Raw genomic sequence first — 25,399 nt, 5'->3', positions numbered from 1 at the left:
TTTTCATGCCAATAAAACCCGGGATACTGAAAGCCCCTTCCAACTGTTTTTGTTTTAAACTAAGTGTTGTCATTTCACATCAGATTCTTTGAAATAAACCCTTTTCTGTCAGAGGGACAGGCAGAACAGTGATGTAAATGTGCATATGATATCATGCCATTAAGGAGAGCACAGACTGGGTGGTGGACAAGGAGTAGCCATTCACATGCAACAGTTAAACTGCTGAGGATGACCTCCAAGTGATCCATATGAATAGAATGGCAAACATGTGCCATGTGTTATTAGTATAACTAACTCGGTGACTAGTTTAAAGTCTTCCTCCTTACAGATTACTAATTATTTACTAATTATTTGTAAATTATTACTATTAACTAATTATTAATGTTCTTTGAAGGACAACAAAAGCATTAAAGCATCAGGTGAAATAAAAGGAGTTAGTGATATATGAATAGACTCTGTATCTGTATCTTGGATTTTCTACTAAACAGGATTATACTTTACTAGGTTTAAATAAGTCATCTTTTTCTTTTAAATGGAAATCTGATATAATAAGGTAATAAAATTAGGTTATTTATTTTAAAGTAGCCTGAATTTTATCATGAACTTCTATTCCTGTGGGGTGACTTTTGGAACATTTCTCGGCTTTAAAAACCATAGTTTGCAATCAGACGGTGGCTTTGTCCTTCTCTAATTGGCAGTCAACGGGAGAACATGAGCTGGAGAACACTGCTCCACACTCTGTAATCCACAGCCCTCTATCTGGACACATCTTAGGCCTGAACCTCCAAACCACACGTCACATATCTCCTATCAAATGAAAAAGAGTTTGTATCAAACCGTATATGAGCCTCTTGGCCTTCAGTTCCTCACTGATTCTTGGGACTTTCTGCATCAAATATCATGTGTATGGTATAATTCAAAACAAATGTTTGACAACAGAGGGCAAGTGTGATTCCAGAGCCAGACCCACTGAGCGGCTTTTTTGTAATATAATTTCTATGCTGATTGACCAGTCAGTTTTCCAAGATGACCACAACCTCAGACTTTGTTTTTCAATTGTTGTTCTTTCAGTGTTGTTACCTCACTGTTAACTGTTAGGATGAGCAGAGGACACGTAGTTTCACAGGTCAACAAATGCCTTCTCTACCCATGTTAGCTTGTCTTTACCTTTTAAGTTAATGTGATCGTCAGTTTGCTGTAAACGCCTCCAGACTGTATTCCACAGAAACTTACAGTAAACTGTTGAGGTTTGGTGTAATGTCGCAGCTCAGTTTGAGTGACTGGAAAAACCCAATGAACGGAATTTGTGATATGTGAGAAATTATTTCAGCCATATTACATGGCAGTAGAAGGATACAGGAAAACTTGAAATTGTGTTGTAAAAAATAGATTTAAAATAAATTTAAACAATTTCCAGAAATTCTATAGAAGAAAACCCCTATACATTTTACATTTTCCAGAATTTTCATTTTCCAAATATTGGGTTCTATTGGGGTCCTCTAGTTACTGACTTACAATAATACAATAATATAAGTTTATCATTGGATCCACAGCAAGAAAATCCCCTTTTCAATAGTCTTTGGTCTTGAAGTGTACTGTAAATAGCTGTTGATACTGTTTTTATTGACAGACAACAAAAGACAATTGTCCAAAATGGCCTTAAAATAAAAGACCCTTGTCTTAACGTTATGCTGAATGAAGATCCACGGTTGGTGAATATTTATCCTGGGATGAGTGTAAACATAGTGTCTCACTGTAAAGCCCATCTTTTAAAGTGAATTAAAGTCTTCAAAGTAAAGTACAGTAATGTGTCCTGCTCCGTCTCTCATAGTTTGTTCTGTTGTGCCGCTCAGTCTTTTATTAAGCATCGCGGTAGGTCGCTCCATTTGAGCTGTGCTGTTACCCTGCCTCAGCTTGTGATACTTTAGACTTTGCTTAGATCAATTGAAGTGCCTCTCGTTTGCAAAGATTGAATTTGCCCGAGGACATTTTCCTGTAAACTGGATGCTAAGGAGTTTATATTGAGAGTCACTTATTGTGGAATGGCCTGTCTTTTTACTGGCTCCTTTGTCTTCCGCAGACAACTCCAGCTGAGGCCAGGGCCACTGAGGTTTTGGGGTCTTTCATCGTCTGTCTCAACACTATGGTTCAGGAGGCCAGCCCTGACCAGCATTAATACACTATTCACATTCATAACCAATCAGTGCTCGAATGTGGAGAGGGAATGTGTGGAGTTAGCAAGAATGACAAATTAGTGAATGTAACATATTTACAGTGAATTACAGAATATCCTGCTGATATATCTATTACGGTCGTCTGGGTTTTATTCTCGTAGCCGGGCTGTATTCTTCTGGTCAGGCCTCCCACAGTTAAGTGTATTGCCTCGAGATCACCCTGTTCTCGTCATCAGGTGAAGTCAGGGTCATCCACAGATGAGTGATGATAGAAAGTGTTCTGCCTTCCCTTGGCTAGCACAGAATAAACAATTTCCTGAACCACCGTGGTAGATGCATTCTTCCTCTTTAGCAAATGTTAACAGTGGACCTACATTTAAAACCGCTTCATTCTTTTACATGATCTGTGCAACTTGTGTCTCTCTCGGTGGTTTTACACTAATCCTAAAATCGTTTGGCTGGCCTTTGTCATGCGAAATAGCTACGCATATATGCAACGAACCGGAATCGACGTGTTTCTCACTTTTTGGCGGATTAACCAGTTGATTAAAATTGACTTTGGCTGATCGCTACTGCGTGTGATGTTGTGCCATTATGCGCATACTTTAAGCCTCTGAGCTATTTTAGCCTTTTTGTTGAGGGCTGTAGCATTAGCCATAGCGGATCACTGTAACAACAGGAAGAGATGCAATTTCATAGTGTCATTTTTATACCCGTCAGAGTAGTTTCCACTGCCTCTGCTTTTTCCGAACACGAGATAAAGTCAGGTGTAGTATTTTGGTAGCCTGATATTTACTCTGGCAGCCTCGCTTGAAAGGTTTTTGTGACTTTTGTGTGTTGTTAAATGAATAGCTTCTCCTTGCAATCATCCCCTGAGTTCACTCTCGTGAACACTGTACAAATGAGTTATTAGTGTTGGTTACTATGATCAAGTTTTTCCAGTAAAGATCCACAGATTTACCTGGACACCATTGTTAACATCTAACATGCATGAAGTATTTAGGGATATCATTGCAGATATTGCTTTACTTTTGAATTGTTTTTGGTGAAACATTGGCTTTTATTGCAAATATTATTTCAATACAATCATCAGTGAGTCTAAGCAGGCAAGCATTTTACCAGCTCTTCAAGTCAGTGTTGCTATAAAATACAAAGATAATAAAAGTTGTTAAATTATTGCGACCAGATTCTTCGAAGTAGAATTCCTCCAGACATTGCATGCTGGAACAGGACCAGTTGGTGGACAACATGGGAAAGAAATAACAATGCACTCAAGCGCAGCACAGACAGAAGTGAAGTATTTTTTGTTATGATTTTAAAAAGTGGACTCATGCCGACTTCCTCACCTCCTCACATCTGTTTAGTCAGCACATCAAGTTTTAGTATTATTGCTGTGATATAATAGAAAAGAGATATGCTGCTAATAAATGTCAGGAAATTGTGTGTCACTTTCATCCATGGTTATCCAACAAGAACTTTGGCTGGTTCTCATCCACACCGTTGAGAATTCTACTTTAATTCCGTACCATTAATCAGCGCTGCCGTTTTCTCCTCTGTGTTTATCCTGCAGCTAGCTATGGAGCCTACCCCATCTGTAAGGGCTGCTCGGTGTGCTCCAAGGACAACGGCTGCGTAAACTGCCAGCCCAAACTCTTCCTTTTCCTGCGACGTGAGAGGATGAGGCAGTATGGGGAGTGTCTTCACGACTGTCCGGCCGGATATTACGGCATGCGCAGCCCTGAACTCAACATGTGCTCCAGTAAGCCCTGTCATGCACTTCATCTCTACTCCTCAACTTCCCTCCTCACCTCCGCCCCCCCATCTTTCCTCCCTACACTGGAAAACATTTGTAAATATTTTCCCTGCTTCTCTTTTCCCACAAGACATTATTTATTGTCAATTATCCAGCGGAGACACACATATCTGTCGATTTCAACGCTTCATCTGTTCATACAGGTGGATGTATGAAGTGAAACTTCTCTTTGGAGGCCTCGCTCCTCTGGATTTAGCTGTTTCCATTTAACTGTTCACCTCCTGTAGGCGCATGGATGTTGAAAGGTATTAAATCCAGGTGCAGGTAGATCTAATGTGCTAATGGTGCAGCTAAGACTGTTCTTGGTTTTGGTTTTCATATAGCATCCCAATAGGAGAGATACGCTTAAACATGAAATTCACAAAGAGAAGAAGAAGGAGTCCCAGGGAAGAGTTTGGGGTTTTTAGGAATCTGAGGTGTTGGCTGAGTGTTTTGTACAAAAACATTGAGGAACTTAAACCTGTCAGGTTTCCTGAGCCAAAGTCATGCACTAAAACCACCAAAATGAAGAAAGAAAAACAAGATACATTGTCTTGTTCCATTTAATTATGAAATGAAGATCAAGTTCAGGCCTCACCAGACAAACTTGGATGGCAGCAAACCCTGAGTAGCTGAGAAAATTGAAACTTTATTACTCAATTAGACATTAAGTAAGCCGCAAACTGTATACAGAACGCAGACAGAGCTCTGCTGTTGTGAGAGTGAAGCCATGGAAGTCAGTAGGAAGGATGTTGAGTATTATTTAATTTGTGTTGTCAATAATCGTTTACATGACAATCCTATGATCCCAGTCAAAATTTTTTAATTGGAAAAATGACAAAAAAAAAGGAAATTATTTCCAGGTTTTATTTTCTTATGTGACTAGTTACATTTGTTCATCCAACAATTTGGAACAAATTTTGAGTGAGGGGAAGCCAAGATGTGCTAATACGTCAAAGAAACTTTCTTTCTTCATATATTCCTGCAACTTCCTTTTAACAGTTCTTTCAATTTCGGAAAAATAATCTTTGGTGAATCTTAAATAATTTTAATATTTCTGTTTTCAACTTTTTCAAATTAATATTTAGTCAGATTTCAGAATTGTTCATCGTTGAAGTGTTTTTCATCAAAAGTACAATCTATGTATAACACTTGACAAGGACAAAATAATTGGATCCGCCTGGGAGAAATGTCTTCACATGTTTCAACGTTTAAGATCTGACACCTTTTGAAAATGTCTCCCTCTCTTTCAACATCTCCTAAAGACAGAAATAATAATAAAAAAACATCTCAACCAGTCATGGTTTTGATAAGAGCAAGAGATTTCCCAACAGTGTCAGTTTTAAATTTACGAAAAGGCTTCAGAATTGGACTGAGACATGAGGTTTTTGGTAAAATTCTCCAAGGCAGTGTTTCATCTGTCATCTGGATTAACAAGTTCACAGCTAGGTGCTACGGAATATCCCAGTCTCCTGCAGTTTTTCAATGTAAAACTGTCTTTTAGTGAACTGTTGGTGCTGATTAGGTACTGCCAGACTCAACACTTAAAACCACATGCTCACATACTCGCTCAGTTGCATATTCATCAGATCTACCCACATTAGAGGCCCAGTCACAGTCATTTCACCTTATTTTCATGAGATGGGAAAGGGAATAAAAGAAAAAAGACATCTTGTTCTTTGTTAATTTTTTTCTTAGACCTAAATCCTGCTGGGTGAGTTCTGACTTAAACTGAACCTGATGTGTGGCAAGTTAATCTGAATCCTTTTCCTAAACTGCCCATGGAGCAACATCATGTATTGTCACGTAGAATCAGATCTCAGACAGAGACTGACTTTGAAGTCACTGCCGCCCCAGTGGTGACTTTCTAATCCAGTTTCCTATCTGACCTTCCTTCTCAGCTGTGCTCTGCCCGTGTCATTTTGTACGGTACTGTGCAAATGCCCGGTTATTTGTGAGTGTGACATTGTCTGGCTCCAAGGCACTGGGGACAAATATTGTTGGTGAGCGCAGGCAAAATGGTCAGCTCTGCGGTGTGTGCTCCCGGTTTCTAAAGGGGCCTGGAACATGGCTCTTCGCCTCTGTTATCATTAGCTTTTTTAAAACACTAGCTCTGAAGTCACTTAAGAGCAGCTGCTTATTATTACACCAGGGCTTGTCTGTGTGATCTTATCTCATTTAAGATTTTTCTGGACTGCCTGGGTAAAGGGAAAACATGGGCCAGACAAGTGAAAAGCTTATACATTCAGCCACCCATTGGCTTAAACTCACTCTCTTTTTTTCTTTTCTGAAGGGGGATTTGAGGAGTCATGAGCGTAGGATAGAGTAAGAATATTAGGAGTAAATGGACAAAATTAGATTTTTCACAGTGTGGGTTGATGATGTCACTAAGTTTTAATCAAATATAGAATTATCAAAATTATTCCCGCAGTTATTTTAAGAGGCAGCAGGAAATAATTGGTGGTGTGATCATCTGCAGTGATACTGCCCCCTGTCTGTAGTTTTTCTTTTCCTTTTTTTCTTGGGAAACCCAGGGAAATACACCTGTAGGTGGCAGTGATTAATTTAAAGTAGCAGAGTTAGAAGAAGTAAAAATTTTTGTCTCATAATTTATCTGTTAAAATATTTCAACAACACAAAACACAACAACAATTTTTGTTGTTGTTTTAATTTTTTAAGTTTACTAAATTAGGGCATTAATCTGATGATGTTGGAGGTGTACACCAATGCTAAGATGGCTTCTGCCCGTCCACTTTTTGATGCACGAATTAAACCATTTTAAGCTTCTAAATGATCTGCCTTGCTCTACGTTACAAAGCAGTAATATTCTCGGCACTCCACTGTAATATTATGCAGTTTAAATATAAGGAGGACATTTGTGGGTTGCATCTGTTTATTTGTTTGTGTACAGAGAAAGCTAGTCCATAATTAGAGACAAATACAAAGGGAACAAGGGAGCTATGAGCCCCGCTTTCAGAAAATATGAGGGGAAGCACATTTACAGCTTACATGTCAGCTGGATTTCATCTAGGCCTGAGATGTGGATGCCACTGTGGTAGCTACTATTACCGTTATGTTGCTGCTTCATTAGCAGTTACCCTTGGTTTTATAATACCTCTCTCAATGTCTATATATTGGGTTCCAATTGGGTCACGCTTGGTAAGTACTAAGAGGGGAGGATTGATATGGCCAATAAACTTTAGGCTGCAAAAACCCAGGGTTATCCACAGGCTTTCTTATCTGCCACCCAGAAACGGCCCTGCGCCAGTGTCTGTGGGTGTCTATCCACTGCTTAGCAGGGAAGATTTGCAGTGGTAGTCAAACAGAATATTGCGTTAGGCACAGCCAAATATGTGTGAATGTGGTGCAGTCATGCTCTTGCCTCAGTCACATTTCATAATACCTCGGTTTTTAACATACATTCCGCAGCCAAAGTGCATTCTGTCATTTTGTATCACCAGCGAACTGCTTCTGGCAGAAAGAGTTATGAGCTGAGAGGCAGACTATCAGAGCTCCCTTTATGTGAGAGAACGTGTTTGTGGGGTCAGCATGAGAGCACGGCTATATTCAGAACTTCCCCTGCAATATACACATTATTTAGCTGCTGACCCAGTTTCCTTTACTGTTTACAGCTTTTTGACAACACCCAGTGAGCCCAGATGTGTTTGTTGACAACCAGCCACCACTTTCTTAGCACATTATATACATCACAGCAATTCATTTCTCTGTCTGAGGTGATTTTTGGGTTCATTGTTAGTTTTTTAAACTTTTGCAGACAGTGGGAATCTGTTACCACAGCCCATTATTGTTTTTGAAAATACATTGTTGCATCATATTAATGCTGGAAGTGGGAGCTAATGGGAGGTATCTCTTCCACACTATTTTCTAAGCACATCATGTCAAGTATGTAGAGTTGGAGGTGAAAAAGAGCCACGCACCAGTGTCCCCAGTCAACTGTTTACCAAGCTTGTGTAAAATGACCAAAGACTTCTGCAACCGTCCGTTGGCAGCTGTCTGTCTGCCTTTCTGCCCATCCGCAACTCTCATGCAAGCTAAAGCTCTCTCTCTCTCCTTCTCGCTCTAATTCTGAGCTTGTGGGTATTTCCATTGCACAGTCTAACCAACAAAAAGACCAGTTTCTTTTGGCCTTTGAGTTTTACCAAGGGACATTTAATCATCACAGCTTTAGTAACCGCACTTTCACATTTGCCAGACAATACAATGGATCCACCAAACCAAGCCCTGCTCCCACGACAATGCAGCCAGACGTGGAGTTCTTTTTTTTCTTCCTCAAAATTGTGCATAACTATGCAAAGTGCAGTTAAAGAAAGGAAGAGCTGTCTGCGCTTTACTGTCTGAAGCATCGTCTGTCTGTGTGCTGGAGCTGGCTGAGGAGATACAAGGCACTTCCTCTCCTGGTATATCATGTACTGTGTTCCTTGGAGAGGAGAGGCTTGGTGGATCGTTGACCCATTTTTCATGCTGATTGACAGAAACACCACCTCTGCTTCACCTGGCTTTTACACCAGCGGGTGGAGGAGCATTCATGTGGAAATAAAAGCAGCCTGGAGAGAGTTGGGAAAAACATGGCAGCTATCGTCTTTGCCACAAGCTCCTACCATCCATAGCTGCACAAGACATGGCTGGGTGGCAGCGAGCCGGCCAGACCTTCCATGTCGGCCAATCTCAGGGACTCAGACTAGGTCAAAGCTGTTCAACTCAGCTTGGATGCACAGGATGGAAAAAGAAGGATTGTTTTCACTTCTCATGCTGCCAGGCCTTTTACGATATGGACACTCCTGCTACACAACACTGAGTCTGTTTAACTTTCAGAAGCAGACTTGCACGCTAAATTGATGAGTTGTCTGACAACCCACCTCTAGTTCAACCCAAGTAAAGCCTCTATCAAGAACCTGGGAAATTCATAAACCTTTAAAGTCATTTAGCAGTCCTCTCTTTACGCAGTTAATATTCATCTTGATAAAAGGAGCAAAAAGCCGGTCAGGGAACAACAGTTGGAAGACTAATAATTGCTCACAGGTTATAGGAAACACAGCTTGAGACAGAGACGTTACAAGAACGGAATATAATACTGCCATTCCTGGTTACTGTAGCGATCCTGGAAGTCTGTGGAGCTAAACTCCTCTGATGGCCTTTAACTCAACTTTAATCAACTACTGTTTATTGTTGCCTCAAATAATCTTAGAATTTAAGATTACCATAACATTTTATTTATGAGCTTAACAAAAACTTGCTGTTCTGCAACATACATTGGCTGGGTGGGTTTCCCCAGCATTGGGTCAAATGCATAGGACAAATTTCATTTTTTATATATATATAACCGCTAAAGAAATAAAATGGAAGTTGCAATGTTGTTGCAAATAGTCTGATCAATATATTAAAATTGTTTTTTTCTTTATTACATGTAGAAATCCTGCTACTTTTCCTATAAAGTTAGAAAAAGCATCAAGACCAAAACTAGAACGGAGATTAGGTCTGAGACACCAGGCTTTTTCTCTCTTCATAAAATAAGTCACGGCCAGAGCCAGCCTGGGAGATAATGATGATAATGCATTTAAGTCACAGGAACACTGTGCCTTCCATGGAATCTGATGACCTCATTATTTCTCATTAGTTTCCCTGAGGCACCTAGATGAAGACACCAAAGGTGGTCCAGAGGTTAATCTGCGGGGAGAGAATGTCTCTGTTTGTAGAGCTGCAGGACAAGCTGTCTAACTTTACAGAATGTCCAGTTTCCACTGTGGGAGCCTCGTCTGTGTCACAGACAGCCTCCACTGTCCCAGATATCCCTTCACTTGATAACTGGACAGAGGGATGAATGCCATAGTCATCCCTTCTGACCCGTCTCGTTCTCTGATGACCTCTGACCCTTAAGCTTTGCCTCCCTGCATTCTAAATCCCATGTATGTGTCATCCACCTCATCAATCTCCCAGAGTGACATTAATACTTATCTTCTGTTTAGAAAACCAGATTTACGAACAGTTGTGCGACAACATCTGAAACTGGGAGCAGGAATTATGTTTAAATCAATAGCCCTGCCATGTGCTGCTGCTGCTGAGGCGCAGAATTACTTTTTTACACATCTGTGTTGGTCGTATTTACTGTCAATAACTGAGGATTGCACAACTCCAGTTCTCCTGAGCACTGCCAGATGTTTTGGTCCTGCGTTTTTATTTTTTTGGTCTGTCAGCTGCAAGTCTCACAGGTGATGACAGGCCTGAGAAGTGGGAAGAGTGAAAGACAGCTTTGTTGTTTTTGATTTGTTCTGTGATTTATTTGCCTGCTTCCTGCAATGACATTGTCTTTTTTTTCCAACCAAAACATGAGTCATTTAAGTTTATGGGTCTCAAAGTGGATAATCCACAAGAAATGCATGTATATATATATATATGAAAGCTTAAGTTTGTACTTCAATCTCTGTGTGTGTATATATACATATACTATAAACAAACCTAAGCTTTTGTTGAATCATTCAATTAAAAACATCCAATAATATCACTTGACATTATTGGATGTCGTTCAATGAGACGTAGCTGTAAAATGTATTACAGTGAATTCTTTATTAATTAATCCATATAAATATATCCAATATAATAATAGTATTAGTAAGTATATATAATTGTTAATTATATAATGTTTTTGTCACATAATAAACATTGATCAATAATAAAATACTAAACTAGATCATTTGCTTTTAAATTTGTACCGCACTAAAATAACACTAATAACAATAATAATTATGCAAGTATGCTAAAATGTACTGAGACGATCAGTGATTGATACTCGGAATGATATTTCCAGAATGTGAAGTCCTGTCTTTCGGCGGATTCAGTCTTGCTCAGCCATAACTGATTGGTATGTGTGTGTTTTTTAATGTGTGTGTGTGAATGGTTTGTTTAGACTGGTCGGGAAAGCGTGAGACCAGAGTGAGTGGGCAGAGGCCATACTTTAGGGTTCAAAGTGAAGCGGGGAGGGACCCCCTCGTTTTGCAGGAATGTCGAGGAGGAGGCCTTATGGTTAGTTGTAGATGTTGTAATTAAGGGGTGTGATTGTGAGAACCATCCCTTCCTTGGGCCTTGCAAGGGTCACAGATATAGGAGCAGCATCTGACTGTGTCGTGCTTACATGCAAAAAAAAAAAAAAAAAAAAGAGAAAAGAGATGACCCTAAGAAAAGTGAACTTGTTGAGAAGTGCATGCACCTTAATGCTGGGCTTGTGTCACAGACGTATCAGAGGAGAACATGACACTTTACCTGGAAAGGACTCTTTCAACTACACAAAGCCACTGGCTATAGGCTGTGGTTCCCCAACACTGGGAGCTCATTGGTCAACCTTGCCACATGGAGTGTAGGGAGCGTTATAAATTAAACAGCAGCGAGAGGCTCCTTCTAATCATGTGGCCCTGTGTATCGCCCTGTCGCTGTGGCTGTTGTAATTTGGCCCCTCTCCTGACGTGCTATTTGCAGAGTTAGAGCCTGATGACACATTGCCAGGCCTTTTCTTTGGAAGAGTGGCACTGTGTGTCTGTGTCACGCGCAGCGGCAGGGCGTGGCGTGGGAGGAATAAGTGTGCTGTTGTGTTTGCTGACTAAACACATCAGCGTTTGTTTGGCAAAGTGCCGCAAAAATGTCGTTGTCCCCCATCCACCACATACCCCCCAAACCTCCGCCCCCCCACCCCCCGCATTTAAAACCCACCTTCCTTCTTTTTTTTATTTCGTAGCCAAAACCAAAAGCATTCACACAGATGGCCAGCCTTGTGATCGTCAGCCATCATTCACACTTCCACCTAACTTCCAGTTTTGCCGTCATGGAAACAGACACAGATTGGGCAGGTGTGGAGTGATACAACAGCATATTAGTGACACCGTTCACCTCTAATGAGATGTGTTCTTCCTGTGCCACTAGTTGAAAACATGTGAGTGTGTGTTTTTTAGTAAATCTCTCACATCAGTGCAACCTGTTGAAAGAGACCAGAGTGACATTTCTCAGCATCTTTGTTTTCATGTTGATTTTTTTGCTACTGACAAGAAGGGAAAGGTTACCAGAGTTTTTGTGTCAGCCAAAACAAGTTTTGTAAAATGTACATAAGCCTCTGGGAAAAATGATTCTCAAGGCATTTCTTTTTCTTTTTTTTCTTTTTTTTTTCCTGCGGGAGAGACGGTATAATCCTTTCAAGATCTCCCTTCCCCAAACCCCTTAGCAGTCGATCAAATCCAGATGAGAGTTTTGCTCCGACCCTGACGAATCTTCTATTTCCCTCTTTCTTCCTCCAGGGTGCAGAATAGAGAACTGTGAGTCCTGCTTCAGTAAAGACTTCTGCACCAAGTGCAAGTCAGGGTTTTACCTACACAAAGGGCGCTGCTTTGACAAATGCCCTGAGGGCTTTGCTCCTCTGGAAGATACCATGGAGTGTGGAGGTATGTGAAACAACACACACACACACACACACACACATATATCATATATACCTATAAGAGCTAAAAACCAATGGCAATTTAGTTATAAGGTAATGAAAAACTAAGAAATAAAAAACAAAACTGAAAACATAACATATAATATGCCACAACGTATCCTAAATAGCTACAGATATCTGAACTATTGTTAAAAAATATATTGTTTTTATATAGGTTACTTATATTTCCTGGTTTACATACACATTCAGCTGTGTTAATGGTGAGTTGTTTTGAAATCTTGGCTGCTGTTCTACTAGTTGGCACATGCATAGTCAGGACAGTGTTAAAAATTGTAAAATTCCCAAAATGTAGCCCTCACATAGTCAACAGGAAGCGCAACAATACAGCAGATACATCTAATTGTTATTAGACCTGTTAGATGGTGGGTTTTAAAAAGACCGTTTTTGAGAAAGCCTTAATCATGACCTTGGTGGAGGTGTAGACTGTAGACCCTGTTTGGTCTAAAACCTAGCAGTACAGCTAAGACCACACACCAAGAGGCGATAGCTGCTTCTTTAACCCTGCAGTCTGGCTTGACCTGCAGTTTCAACTTAACGACACTTTGCTGCGGTTTTCACAGCACATCTCTGCTCCTGTGTGTGTCTCCACAGAGGGCTGTGAGGTGGGCCAGTGGAGCGAGTGGGGAGCCTGCACCAGGAGAAACAAAACCTGTGGCTATAAGTGGGGTCTGGAAACCCGGACGCGGCACATTGTAAAGAAACCACCCAAGGACACAATACCCTGTCCCACCATTGCTGAGTCCAGGATGTGCAAAATGGCCATGAGGCACTGCAGGAGAGGTAAGGACGCTCGACAGCCGCATGACGGTAAACCGGGTCTGTTCCTCAGCCATGTTCACGTTTAAGGTTTAAAGGGTACTGTGGGGCATAATAAAAAAACACACACCACTTATCCCAGGAGACACCCCCTCCCCTCCGCCCCCACCCTCACTTAGCTCCACCTGTCTCATGTAACCCCAGAGCCTTGCACACAGCCCTGTTGTGACCGAGCGGTGTTTCCGAGGTGCACAGTGGCCTTTTTCCATGCATTAAAATATCAGTGTCTTTCCATGGAGGCCTGGTGTAAACCAGCTCTTTCTCTAAGGTATATTTTTCCCCTCTCTTGCACGTCTCCATTGCGTTCCTCAGTGGAATTCTTTAAAGTAACAGGCAGGTTTCCTCAATGACCGTCTCTGTTTCCTCCCATCAGCTTGACAGACGTCTGCAGTGCACGCAGTGTGTACGTCAGGCCATTAAAAGCTGGAATTTCTCTGCGTGTGAAAAAAGCTTAGGGATTTTTTTTTTTTAATTCAAAAGCGTTGAAGTCCTCTTAAATGGTGCAAAGGCACCGTTATGAGTGACGGCTTAGTGAACGGTGCTTTCAAAATAAATGTCTTTTTCCCTAATGCATCTTTACATCTCTCATTAACCTTGGATTAGAACAGAACAGACCAAGTGTAAATATTTAATTCCCCCAGTAAGGGAGCAATTAGAGTGGCATATTTAATTTGGACTGTCAATAAAATAACAACATTGTTAAACAGAAGGAGGAAAATGTTCACAGTAAGGATTTTCTCCATTTTTGGCCTGAAGTGTTGACTTGGAGGATCATTTAGTGAAGTGGTGAAAGAGTAAATAAACTTAAAATAAATCCTTGTACTTTCTCATATTTCAGCACTAACCGAGGCCCCTGCTTCTCTGGGTTGGAAACTGTGATTCCATGGCACATTTGGTTTCTAAATCCTTGTCCCATGCTACGAGGAAATTCTCCCCAACCCCCACATACGCACTTCATGCCTTAACCCTGCCTGCTTGACCTTTTCCAAGAAACTTTATGACCTTCTTTAATTAAAATCTGGCATTGTTGCACATGGTTACGACCCTCGATTATCTCAGGCATGAAGTAGGTGATGGGAAGTAATTGCGGTGTCTATATTAAGAGCATAGCAGGGCCATTATTCTTGGGCCCTCTAGTTACTGACATCCAGCGCCCTATTACACATCCTTCAGCTACTGTTCCCTGGGATCACGTGTGTTGTCTTAGTTGAGTGGTAAAAGGCTGTGTGTAAAACTCTGTGTGTGAAAAACTGTTATGGCCTTCAGTGTCAGGCATGTGTTGTTGGTAACCCTCCCTCCCCACCCTCTCTCACCTTGTGTTCAACCACTAGTATAGAATTTCCTTTTAAAAAGGAGCCTGTGAAATGCAAACTACTCAGTTTGAATAGTTATTACTTAAAATGAAATCTTAAGTTAGAGGGAACTAAAACTAAAAAATAAAATAAAACACCACTCCACAAATCCAGTAGCGTCACCCGGGAGACTTGACTTACTTGACATTGTAAAATAATCAGTTACCCTGAGGCATAATAGAGAACAGTCTAATGGGAGAAGAGGCCTCACTGTGAAATTCAGGTGATCAGGAAGTGGTAGCACCACAGGGATGATGGAGTTCATACGTTCCTCAGACAGGCTGCAGAACAACAGGGATTATTTTACAGTGAGATGTAACCTTTTACATTTCAGAGGACATTGCATGCGACCCACTCCATGTGCTGCAAACATTGCAACGCAATATGCTCGTTTTCATCTTTAAATAGAATTTGGAAAAGTGACCTCAATGCATGGATTGTTCTGTCATATCAAAATACTGCTTCCAGTATTGTTGACCACGCCGGTGGTAATGACTCGACTCAGGGTTTCTAAAAACAGGCATTTTTCTCAGCTCTTCTTGTCACTGGACACAGATTATATAACTGCAGGCTGTAAACATGCTGTGGATTAAATGGACACAGGAAATAGGAAGCAGCCATATGGAGGTGGACGCTATATATGGTAATGCTTATCTCATCAGCCTGGCTTTCACTTCTACATATCTACGTGTTTAAATTACACTGGATATCATTGTCACATCCTCACACGCCGGCTTAGGACGAGTCACATGGACTTTTTCTTCATTTCCTTCCTTCACATGGAAAGACCTAATCCCTGTGTACTATACACACTGAGAGAGACAGCCATGATGTCATGGCACATAGCACAGATACACAGACATATAAAGAATGTTTGTTGTTTTTTTTTAGTATTTCAGTGATAGGATAAAATGACAGGATTGACGTGTCTGATTACTGTGAGCTATTTGGCACCAAAAACACAGATGACATGACTGAAATATGTACATTTTCACATATTTTTCTTTCTATTCAGCTGCTTTCTGAAAATATTGATTTTGTGGGAAAACTTGCTTGTCTCTCTTAGTGTTGCATCTTAGAATATCTCAAAGCCTAAATATTGTACTGGAATAGTATCACACAAAAGTAAATCTCACAGTCAAGCCACTAAAAGTGCAAAGCAATGTTCCCTTTGCAATTCAATTAATTCAACAGGGCATTTAAGATGTTCAGAGCACCCCCTGCTGGGCAAGGGGCTGCATGTTTCGTGTTTACCAGTACTGTGGTTTCATTATTGACAATTCCCCCAACTCTCTGCTTCTAAAAGGATGGCATGAAAGGAAGGGAAAGGTAAGACGAGTGACTACACTCCACTGCTCGCCTGTTCCATATTGATGCCATTAAGTTATTCTCTCCCCAGAATCCCCTCAGCAGCCCCCTGTCAACATTCACTGGCTTACAAACAGATATGTGTTGCAATAGCAATGGCCAAAAAGTAAAGTAGAAATTTCTCAAGGTAAAGAAATTAACAAAACGAATTATTTCTGTCCTTTTGTCAGGAAATTAAAAAATAAAAGACAAGGACAAGTATAAAAAAGGAAACCTTTGAAACGTGTCCTAATGTTGTCCCTGATCTGGGAGGGAGAGAGGACAAAGACATGAGCTAATACAGTCACAGCTACATTCTGACAGCTTTCATGTAGACGCTGTCCTAACGGCTGTGTTACCCGCTGAGAAGAGCTATATAAAGTTATGACTAGTAAAAATTTTATAGCGTAGCAAAATTGGAACTGATATTAGAAGGACATTCATGACCCTGCTTTTACAGATCAATGAAGATCAGTTTGACTGAAAACATGTTCAGGAGCCCAGTTAAGATTTCTGGTTAATTTTCTTGAACTGAACGAAGACATTCAGGGACCTTCAGGGACCTCGTACCGCAGCACATTCTCAGTCTCCCTGTTACATAAGGCAGTTGGATGTGACAGAGAAGCCAACATTTGTTTAATTTATACCACAACCTACAGCCTGATGTAGAGGACCACAGTGAACCGTGAACCACCCTGAAACGACCAGATCCCAGAAAGATTCGGTTGACTGAAGGGATTTACGCCAGGTTCTGTCTAAAGCCTGTGGTGAGTCCACAGAACCGTGCCCTCCTGGTCCTCACCGTCTGCAACCCATCTGCTGAAGAGTTGCTGCTCCTGTAAAAACAATGCGCAGCACAAGAGCGATTGCTTCAGAGCTGCGTTTGAGGAAGCTCAACTGCCTCGTCTGTAATGCAGACCAGTCAGAACACCAAAAACAAAGCTGATTCCTGGCAGTCTTATCATATGAGTGAACCGCTGAAGCACATGCACGTGCATAAAAGGATGCCACATATTTTGGGTGATTATAATCACCAGGCTAAGAGGTTTAAGCACTGGCAAAAGATACTATTCACTCCTGAACATTTTAGTTCCGCACTGAGTGTGATCACATCTGAGTCTGGACTGTGTTTGACTTGGAAATCAACATCCAAACATCTTCCTGGATGTGTTTTTGTGAGTCCCGCTACATAAGGCCTGTTTTTTACAAACACATGCTTTCAACTTGATGTTGATGGGGAATCTTCTCATTGTCTAAACAGAATTGGATGTCACCTGAGCTGTCACTCAACTCTAGTTAAAATGTAGTCGTACCAGTGTAGTTGTTCCAGTTATTATCTGTCTACTGTGGTATCTTGAATGACACCAAACTGGATAGGGGGGTTGGTAGCCAGATCACCACTCCTGCTCTGATTTGACAGTTGATGATTAACGGCGATCTCTGGCCTGGGTAATATCATTAACAATCCAGATCAGTCCGCCATGCCAGCGGGAGCCTAGAACAGAGTATTTTCCCAGGACAGAGGGAGAGGGCTAATTGGCAGTCACCCTGGCTTAGTGATTATGTGTGCCTCACACTGCAGCCTGTTGTGACTGGAGGAGCAACGGCTTAATCTTCATTTAATAAGGCTTCTCTGTAGGGGCTCACACAGTAGCTGTGAAAAGGCCTTAGAGGTATCCTGCCGCCATTGGACAGTAAGTATGGCCTGGCTTCGGACACCCACACTGTGCTGGCGTCTGACTAGGACAGCCGACACCCCCAGAATCAAATTCTCAGGCCTGCAGCACTCGTTAATTAAATTAAATAATGCCCTCATTTGGTTTTGATGAGGAAAATGCGACTGATGATTTCCCCATGCTGTACACACAACGGTGAAAGCTATAAAAGCCGATCTGACAAAGTGCTTTGGAGGCTTAGCACTGTGCTGCAGTGAGGTATGGGTAAGGAGGAAAGACACATCAACAAGTCATTGACTTGGCCACGTACAGCATCCCAGTGCCAATGGCAGTTATGGTCAGCGCTGTGGTCACAGTCACAAATTAACACAAGTTCTCGGCGCGCTCATGTTTTATTTCTCCCCGCCATAACCAGATGAAAATTGATTATCAAGACGTGTGTTTGGACGGCCAATCAACACTTGCCTTAGACTGATATTCCTAACCAAACGTTGGGATTGCAATTTCTGTCTCTTGTGCAGTTAAACAGAGCTCAATCTTCCACCGGAGGAGAAAGTCTTTACCAGTCATCACTGAGATTTTCTATGTGCTGGGCACATTTCTTACTGAGGCTAAGGGGGAACGGTTTAAGGGGAGGGTTCTGATTAACTACCCACTAAGTGCCCCGACTCTTTGACCAAAATAAATATGGATGCTGTCATTTTGTCAGCAACTGCCTTCAGAGAGCAATATTTGAAACACCCCATGATCCTGCTGGCTTTTATATGGAGAATCCATCGTCATACCACAGGCATGAGCCATAAACATGTGGAGGCCTTTCAAAGACCAGGGGGTGGAGGGATGGAAAAGGAGGGGTCAGTGCCACTCACTCTGGGGCTCCATAATCCACAATATTGTCATCTGGTCTTTTCCATGCAGGAAGAAAGAGGAGGGCAAGGCCCTTTTTTCACACTCTTTTGCTCATTAGATTTGTGGCATTGATGAACTGTGTTCTGTACTTTCATGTACACACATTAGCTTCTATTCGTGTGACTCACTGTGGATTGTCTCCTGGCTATAAATCCAATCTGGCAGATACACTCATCTATATGAGTTACATTCAACATTATTGCAGCTGCTAAGGCAAAATGATGACACTCATCTTTCACTTTCATCAATCATATACAATTTTGACAACCTGGGTGACTTTGCACAGTCTGCTGCTGAGAGTGTGACTACACCAAAGAGAAGGAACACTGTGCTGGTTGTGTGGCTTCCGCTATCATTTTCTGGCAGAGGAAATGAGACATATGGCCTCGACATCAACAGCCCTATCAAAAACAGACGTACACAAACAAACAAAGTGGCAGCAAACTAGTGGGGGAAAAGGGTGGGGGAGATACTGTACTAGAGCGGAATGTTTTCATGTTTCATGCCCCTGTAAATGGGAGCTATTCCCCCGCTGTGCATTATACGGGCGGATCCTGCCAATGACATGGTCATGGCTGTTACACAGACCATCAGTGAACCTCGCCTTGATGGAGAGTTTGTTCTGTTACACCCCGTGATTTTTTTACTGCAGTTGAGACACGGCAGCAGTGTGTGTCTTAACAGGGATGGATGGCAACAGCTTGTGATTAAATCTTTGAAGTGGGGCCTCGACAGACATGCCGCAGTTCTCTGTGTTTAATAAAATATGCAATGACTACAAGCTAATGTTGTCCACTTGTGATGTACTGGAGGTCCGGCCACAGTGAACAGTTGTTTACTTACAAACCCCATTTAGAAAAAAAGTGGGTACACTTTCGTGAACGCAATGGCAATGGAATCCACAGTTTCAAGTTTGGCTCCAAAGCTACACTGGACTTATCGGTACATAGGAAGAGGTAGTCACATATATATGAAGACCTCATTGAGGCACAGATTTGTTTGAGAAGTGTTAGTGTCTATTAAACAATTACTTTTCCAGGTGCTGTTTTGCACAAATTACAACACTGTCATAGGAGATAGACTCCTGGCCTCCATGAAGTTTAGATCGTTCATCTACTGCAGTGTTACCCAAAATTGTTTTCTGGGAACCCATATTTTAAAATTCACAAACCTTTGCGATCCAACTCAATAGACATTATTTGTAAACTTCAGGGAAACATGCAACCAAAACAACCCCCCAAAAAATCTCTTGCGACCCAGTCTTCCCAGTCTTTGGGAAACAATGATCTACTGAATCATATTTTAAAGAGATGATCTCGTGTTCGGCCAAAGAATTCCAGAAAACAGCTTTAGACCCTGATAAAACCCGCATGAAGCATTTCATAAATACTTAAGTTTTTCCAATATGGTTCACATCTAGTCTCGAACACTGTTGTTACATTCTATGAGTGTTTTCTTTTAGCCTTATCAGACTTTTGGAAGCAGAGTTTCCAATCAAAAGGTGCAAAGTGTCATCTGTTTTCAGTTTTCCCAAAGTCCAGATTTTTATTTTTTATTTTAACCCAGTTCAGAGTTTATCACCTCATATTTAGATGACAGGAGCTGCTCAGAGTGCAGCACCTCCTCTCCCTGTCTGCCAGACCTCCGACCCAGCACTGCTGCCAGCTCTTCTGTGGGCTGTGAGCTCTTTCATCTCCAATCAGACCAGGAAGCATACAAACATACGTGCACGTGCACACGTTTAAACCTGGGTGTAAGAAGCATGTAAAAGACACAAACAATAAAACAGACCTCACGGGCAGAGCAGGTCACCACAACATCCACTTCTTTCCTCATCCCTGTTTCCAAACTCTTCGTGTCTAGTCGCCAAATGATACTTTCTGTGAAGTATTACAGTGTGAGGCTGCTCCAGAAACAATGAGCATGCCACAGAGAGAGGGATGTGTTCGCGTGGCACACATTGTTGGAAGCAGCGCTGCCTGTGCAGGAGTCCTCCCTCTCCAGCGGTCTGGCTTAGGCAGAAAGGAAGGAAGGAAGGCTAGAAATCGATCAGGGGAGTGTGAAAACATCTGGTTAACAGTTGCACTGGCTAAGCCAACAAAGACAACTCTCCTCTGCTCTCCTCACCTCTCCTCTTCTTCTAGACATCACAGCTTCTAATTACAGCTGATGATTCAGACAGAAGCCAAGGCGTCTGACCCACTCACGTCCAGTGTGAGGACCCAGTGTTCAGACATGCAGACACAACAAGACAACAAGTATAGGCCTGCTGGCTGAAGCCTGTGTTTACATCTGTGTGTTTGTGTGTGAACTAAAGGTTACAAATACAGGAGTGGGTGCAAAGAAAAATAAAACCACATCCAGCCGACTGTACCTAACACAACACTGGATGATGTCAGAGGTTATTCATGTCTCCTTTAAGAAGCAAAGATGCCAATTCTACAGATAGCTAACCAGTTTTGTTACAGATTTTTGCAAACAAAACCTTTGACACCAGTACTAACGGCAATCAAAGAACCCTACTATGAATCACCAAGTTATTGACAACTATGGGAGAAAAAAACATATTTGGACACAAACAACAAACTGATCCTCTGTATTTAACTCATCTGTGAAACAGGAGCAGTGAACTGGAACCTGGGACCATAGTAGTTTCTGCTGCATGCAAACACACCACAACCCGACAACACTGCGGTCACAATCCTATAACCATATTCCTTTTCCTTAAACCCCTGTTTAAGTTCCTTTACTTCCTGAAATGTACACCTTTACAATGAATGGGTGGTTTTATCGAGTCATAACATAAGAAACACCAAGCGGCTTTAAGGAAATATTTCACTTTTAGTGGTGACAGAGTCTAATTTTTTATGCAGGACATTCTGCACTCAACTGTAATTTTGAATGGTTGAAATTCTAATTGACATGACAAGTAATTTTGGTGTTTGGAGGCCGACGTGCTGAAATCATTGACAAGCATATTAATTAAAATGTAACTGGTGAAATTGTGCCTGTCAGTCATTTGTCATGTGAGATAATAATTGCCTTATTGCTCTCCAAGGACATTCTCACAACATAATTGAATGGATGTTGCCATTAAACTCAGGTATCATATGCGTGCACTAGTGGGCAAGGTTCAGGACTGTGATTCCGTCGAGGCCTTGAGACAACTCCCTGGGATTAGTAGGAGCTTAACTCTCTCTCTGATTTGATTCGTTTCACTTCCCCTACATGTCTGGCAGATGCTGTTGCCTTCTGGAGTCTCCAGACCTCTGCTCTGGGAGGTGAGACCCTGAAATGACCGTTAAATTGCACTGTAATCATACACAGTGAAAAACAAGAGGGAAATATCTGCCATATGCCACAAAGGTCTGGGTTTGTCTTTTAAGTGAGTGGAAGGGGGATTATTGTCCAGAGTGGTAACTTTGACGGTGGTATTGGAGTGGCGGGGACTTTCGTTGCCCTGTGATCAAATCTGTCAGAGCCACTCAGCTGTCTGTCTGCCTTGTGCCTAACAAGTGTTTGATGCAGCACAGGCCTTAGAAAGGATCAGACCCTTCCTGCACTGGCTTTACCTCTGTGGCTGTGCAACAGGATCTCTGGGGATACATCAAAGACCCACAGCCAATCAACCCTCACCACCACCCACCCCCACTACCCTCACTTTCTATGAACTATTTATATCAAAAAATATGTTCACTCCCACGGACCATCAGAGAAGTGTGAACAACAGTGTCCTCTGAGAGTTAGTGGAACACTCAAAGACAACAAAAAGTGCTGGCCGGGCTTGATTCCCTCATCAATGACCACCGCACAGGGATAACAGTCTGATCCCGATGGCCCCTGTCTCTGTTTTGGTGTCTAAGCCCGTCTGACTTAGCTTGGCTCCCTGCTTGTTAGGACCTGGTCCTGTTTTGGGACAGTTGTGCTCCATATCCAAACATGTGAGAGATTTCCTCTTGGGATTCTCTAAGTATGTAACAGGGAGACTTGTGCAGAAATAAGATATAAAAGGGTTTGGTTATGGATAGCTTTCAGTGATGTGCTTTCCTGAGGGACCCTGACACCAAGAGTTTCATAACTTACTCTACATTTAATGTAGTTTTTACACATGCACCGTAGAGATTTCCACACCGTCTACAGCACAGTTGTTTCTGACAACTTCGACAATTTGTAGTGCTTGTTATTGTCATGTTTCAATTGTACTGATGTTCTTTGAGGGACAGACTGTACTGCAATGAGATTTTATTTGCTCACGTAAATAATAACTTTTTTTTTGTGTAAAATGTTATCATATCGGTGGCCCCAGTCTGAGGTGTATTTACCAGGTTAACCCTGGTGAATGTTATTGTATTAATGGGTAGAGGATTGGCTTGGTCCACAACATGAATGTGTTTCATTTATTAGTTGAGGGAGGGCATGACCGAGCTGCCACGATAAGGACAAGGTGAAGTGTATTAACACTAAACGGAACTGTCAGGCTTTTATTAGCTGTAGTTCACAGTAGCAGTGCAAAGATGATAAACTGTACCATGCTGTTCAGATAAGTAATCAACGTATAGATGTCAATGTGGGGCAAAAAAAAAAAAAAAAAAAGAAAAAAAAAACTCTCAAGAGGAGCTTCTCATCAAAGATTGGATAGAAGAAATAAATTCAAAGTCCAATCTGGTGTCTGTGGAACAGGAATACTTTCATCAGCCTCATGCAATACACTTACGGGACACAAAGATTGATGAGTATCGTAACTCAGCTATACACTTCTTGCATTATATCACAGCATATGGGAGTTATAAGATGGATCAAAGCCTGTAAAGAGAACTCATCTTGATTTGTAAGATATGGAAATCAAAGTGGAGTGCTGAGATCTTTTGGTATTTAAATGTAAAGAAAAACAGAGTTCACATCTGCGTTAACTTTCTAACTGGGATGATGAATGTACTACTGTGGAGCACAGCAGGTTTCCTGAGCTGTGGATCTGCGGTCACATTTTAAAACCACACCCTCGTATGCTGCAGTTATCTTCAGCTCACTCTGCCTCGGCCTTGTACATACAACAAATATAAAAAACAAACAGAGCCGCAGTAACAGCACGCCTCCAGTAGGATTAGCGAGGGGCCTCCCTTTGATAAGTGCTGAGCTTTATATATTTTTTTTCATCAGAAATGAAATACAACATTAAGCCATTCATTAAAGTAAACTAAAGCTAATTATCCTTAATTTATCCCAAGTACCCGTGGGGCAGGAGAGCCCCCTGTATACTTAGGCCCAGATGTGTCGATGAGTCAGTCTGGGAAGATAGGAGACCGCAGTGGAGGCCGCTCACTTCTCTCTGAGTCCTGCGGTTTAGAGACGCATCAGCGTCAGCAGGCCGGTCCTGATGCCTGCTCACTGCCTGCCTGATGACGTTAGCCTCATAACACCGTATTAACCCACTTCAACACAACAGGGATGCATTGAGTGGCAGAAGAAAATCAACACTGATCAGTAAACAGACCTAACTAAAAAAAACAAAAAAGTGATGAGTAACTCGTGTTCAATATCAAGGGACCACAAAAAGACCTGCCGTTGATCAGTTTGCACACAAGTGTCCACATAAATGATAAACTATAAGTCTTCATATTTTGGCAGCTTGAGATGGAAGTGGTAAAACTGTAAGAGTTGGCTGGATGTCATTGCCCAGAAAAACCATATCACGTCATGTGATTTAATTCCTCAGACCTCATTTCTTCTTCCCCATGTCTGCTGCCTCCACCAGATATTTAGAAATAATGGCTGAACCACTTCACCGCTGAGATGATGAAATGTAGCTGACTTGTCTCAGGACGAGGCATCTGCTCACTGCAGTTACAGAGAGGCATTAATATGTTTGATTTGAAGGTTATATGAAAACCTTACGGTTGGTTGTTGCCATGTAGGTTGGAGAGGCAATGGTGTTTTCCACATAAATATGGAAACAGGAACTCCTCTGTTCCTGTTTGTGACCCATTTTCTCATCCACCATTAGAGACATAGAAGTGTATGGGCCAGAACAGCTGAAGCTTAAGAGAAATGACGCCTACAATGTTTAAGGTTTTTTATTTAAATTGTTGTTAATATCAGTTATGTGTGAGAACACAACGGTTAACAAGATGTAAGGTGTCATGGATTGTATTTGGTAATATTTGTCTAAATCCATGTACCAAATTTGGAGACTTTTACTCATTATACATTTCAAGTGAAATGAAATCACTTTTGGCTTTTCCCTCCAGAGGTCACTAGAGCAGTATTCCACAACCTGTGATTTCAGACTAGGTTGAATTGAACCCAGAAACTAATGCCTGACAAGCAGAAAATGGATTTCACATCCTAGCCCTATAATTTATTTTCATTAACAAATACAAAGATAAATTCAAAAAATCTATCTAAACCCTTGCGAAAGCGATGTTTCCATCAGAGAATCATTGTCTTTGCACCATGTCACCTCCTGTTTCTTTACCTCATCTGGGACTGAAATTGAGTTCTTTTAAAATCTTCTTTATATTTTGAGGAAAAGAAAAACAAATGAAATCAAAACCAATTGCAAAGCTTTGATCAATATTAACATCATTGAAAGTTGTATCATAGCTCAATGCTTGACAAAGATGTAGAGTTTGTCAAAGCATTTCAACACACATTAACACAAGTTAATGAAACTGGAAGTTGTGTGAAATTATTTGTCTTAGAACATTTTCTTCCTTGTACGTTTTTCCAGGACTACTGCTGTACATGTCAGGGATTGGACAATCGAGACGTGGCGATACCCATCCATATTTTGCAATCTGTACTTTGAAGATAACAATGTGAAGCTATTTTTAGATATT

The 25,399-nt window shown here is 41.5% G+C and overlaps 1 protein-coding gene across 2 annotated transcripts in view; it reads left to right on the top strand.

Annotated features, from left to right (window-relative positions):
- rspo2 (R-spondin 2) overlaps positions 1–25,399 on the top strand; it is a 54,188-nt gene that overhangs the window by 20,961 nt on the left and 7,828 nt on the right. For both annotated transcript variants that reach the window (XM_008323766.3, NM_001319823.1), the window contains 3 exons: positions 3,745–3,933; positions 12,264–12,407; positions 13,055–13,243. In XM_008323766.3, the coding sequence (XP_008321988.1) occupies positions 3,745–3,933; positions 12,264–12,407; positions 13,055–13,243 (522 nt within the window). The remainder of the gene's footprint in view (positions 1–3,744; positions 3,934–12,263; positions 12,408–13,054; positions 13,244–25,399) is intronic.

Source organism: Cynoglossus semilaevis, chromosome 13, assembly GCF_000523025.1.
Source record: "Cynoglossus semilaevis isolate Cse_v1.0 chromosome 13, Cse_v1.0, whole genome shotgun sequence".
Classification (NCBI taxonomy): Eukaryota; Metazoa; Chordata; class Actinopteri; order Pleuronectiformes; family Cynoglossidae; genus Cynoglossus; species Cynoglossus semilaevis.
The sequence above is the reverse complement of the archived record's forward strand: the minus strand, read 5'-3'. Positions and strand labels throughout refer to the sequence as shown.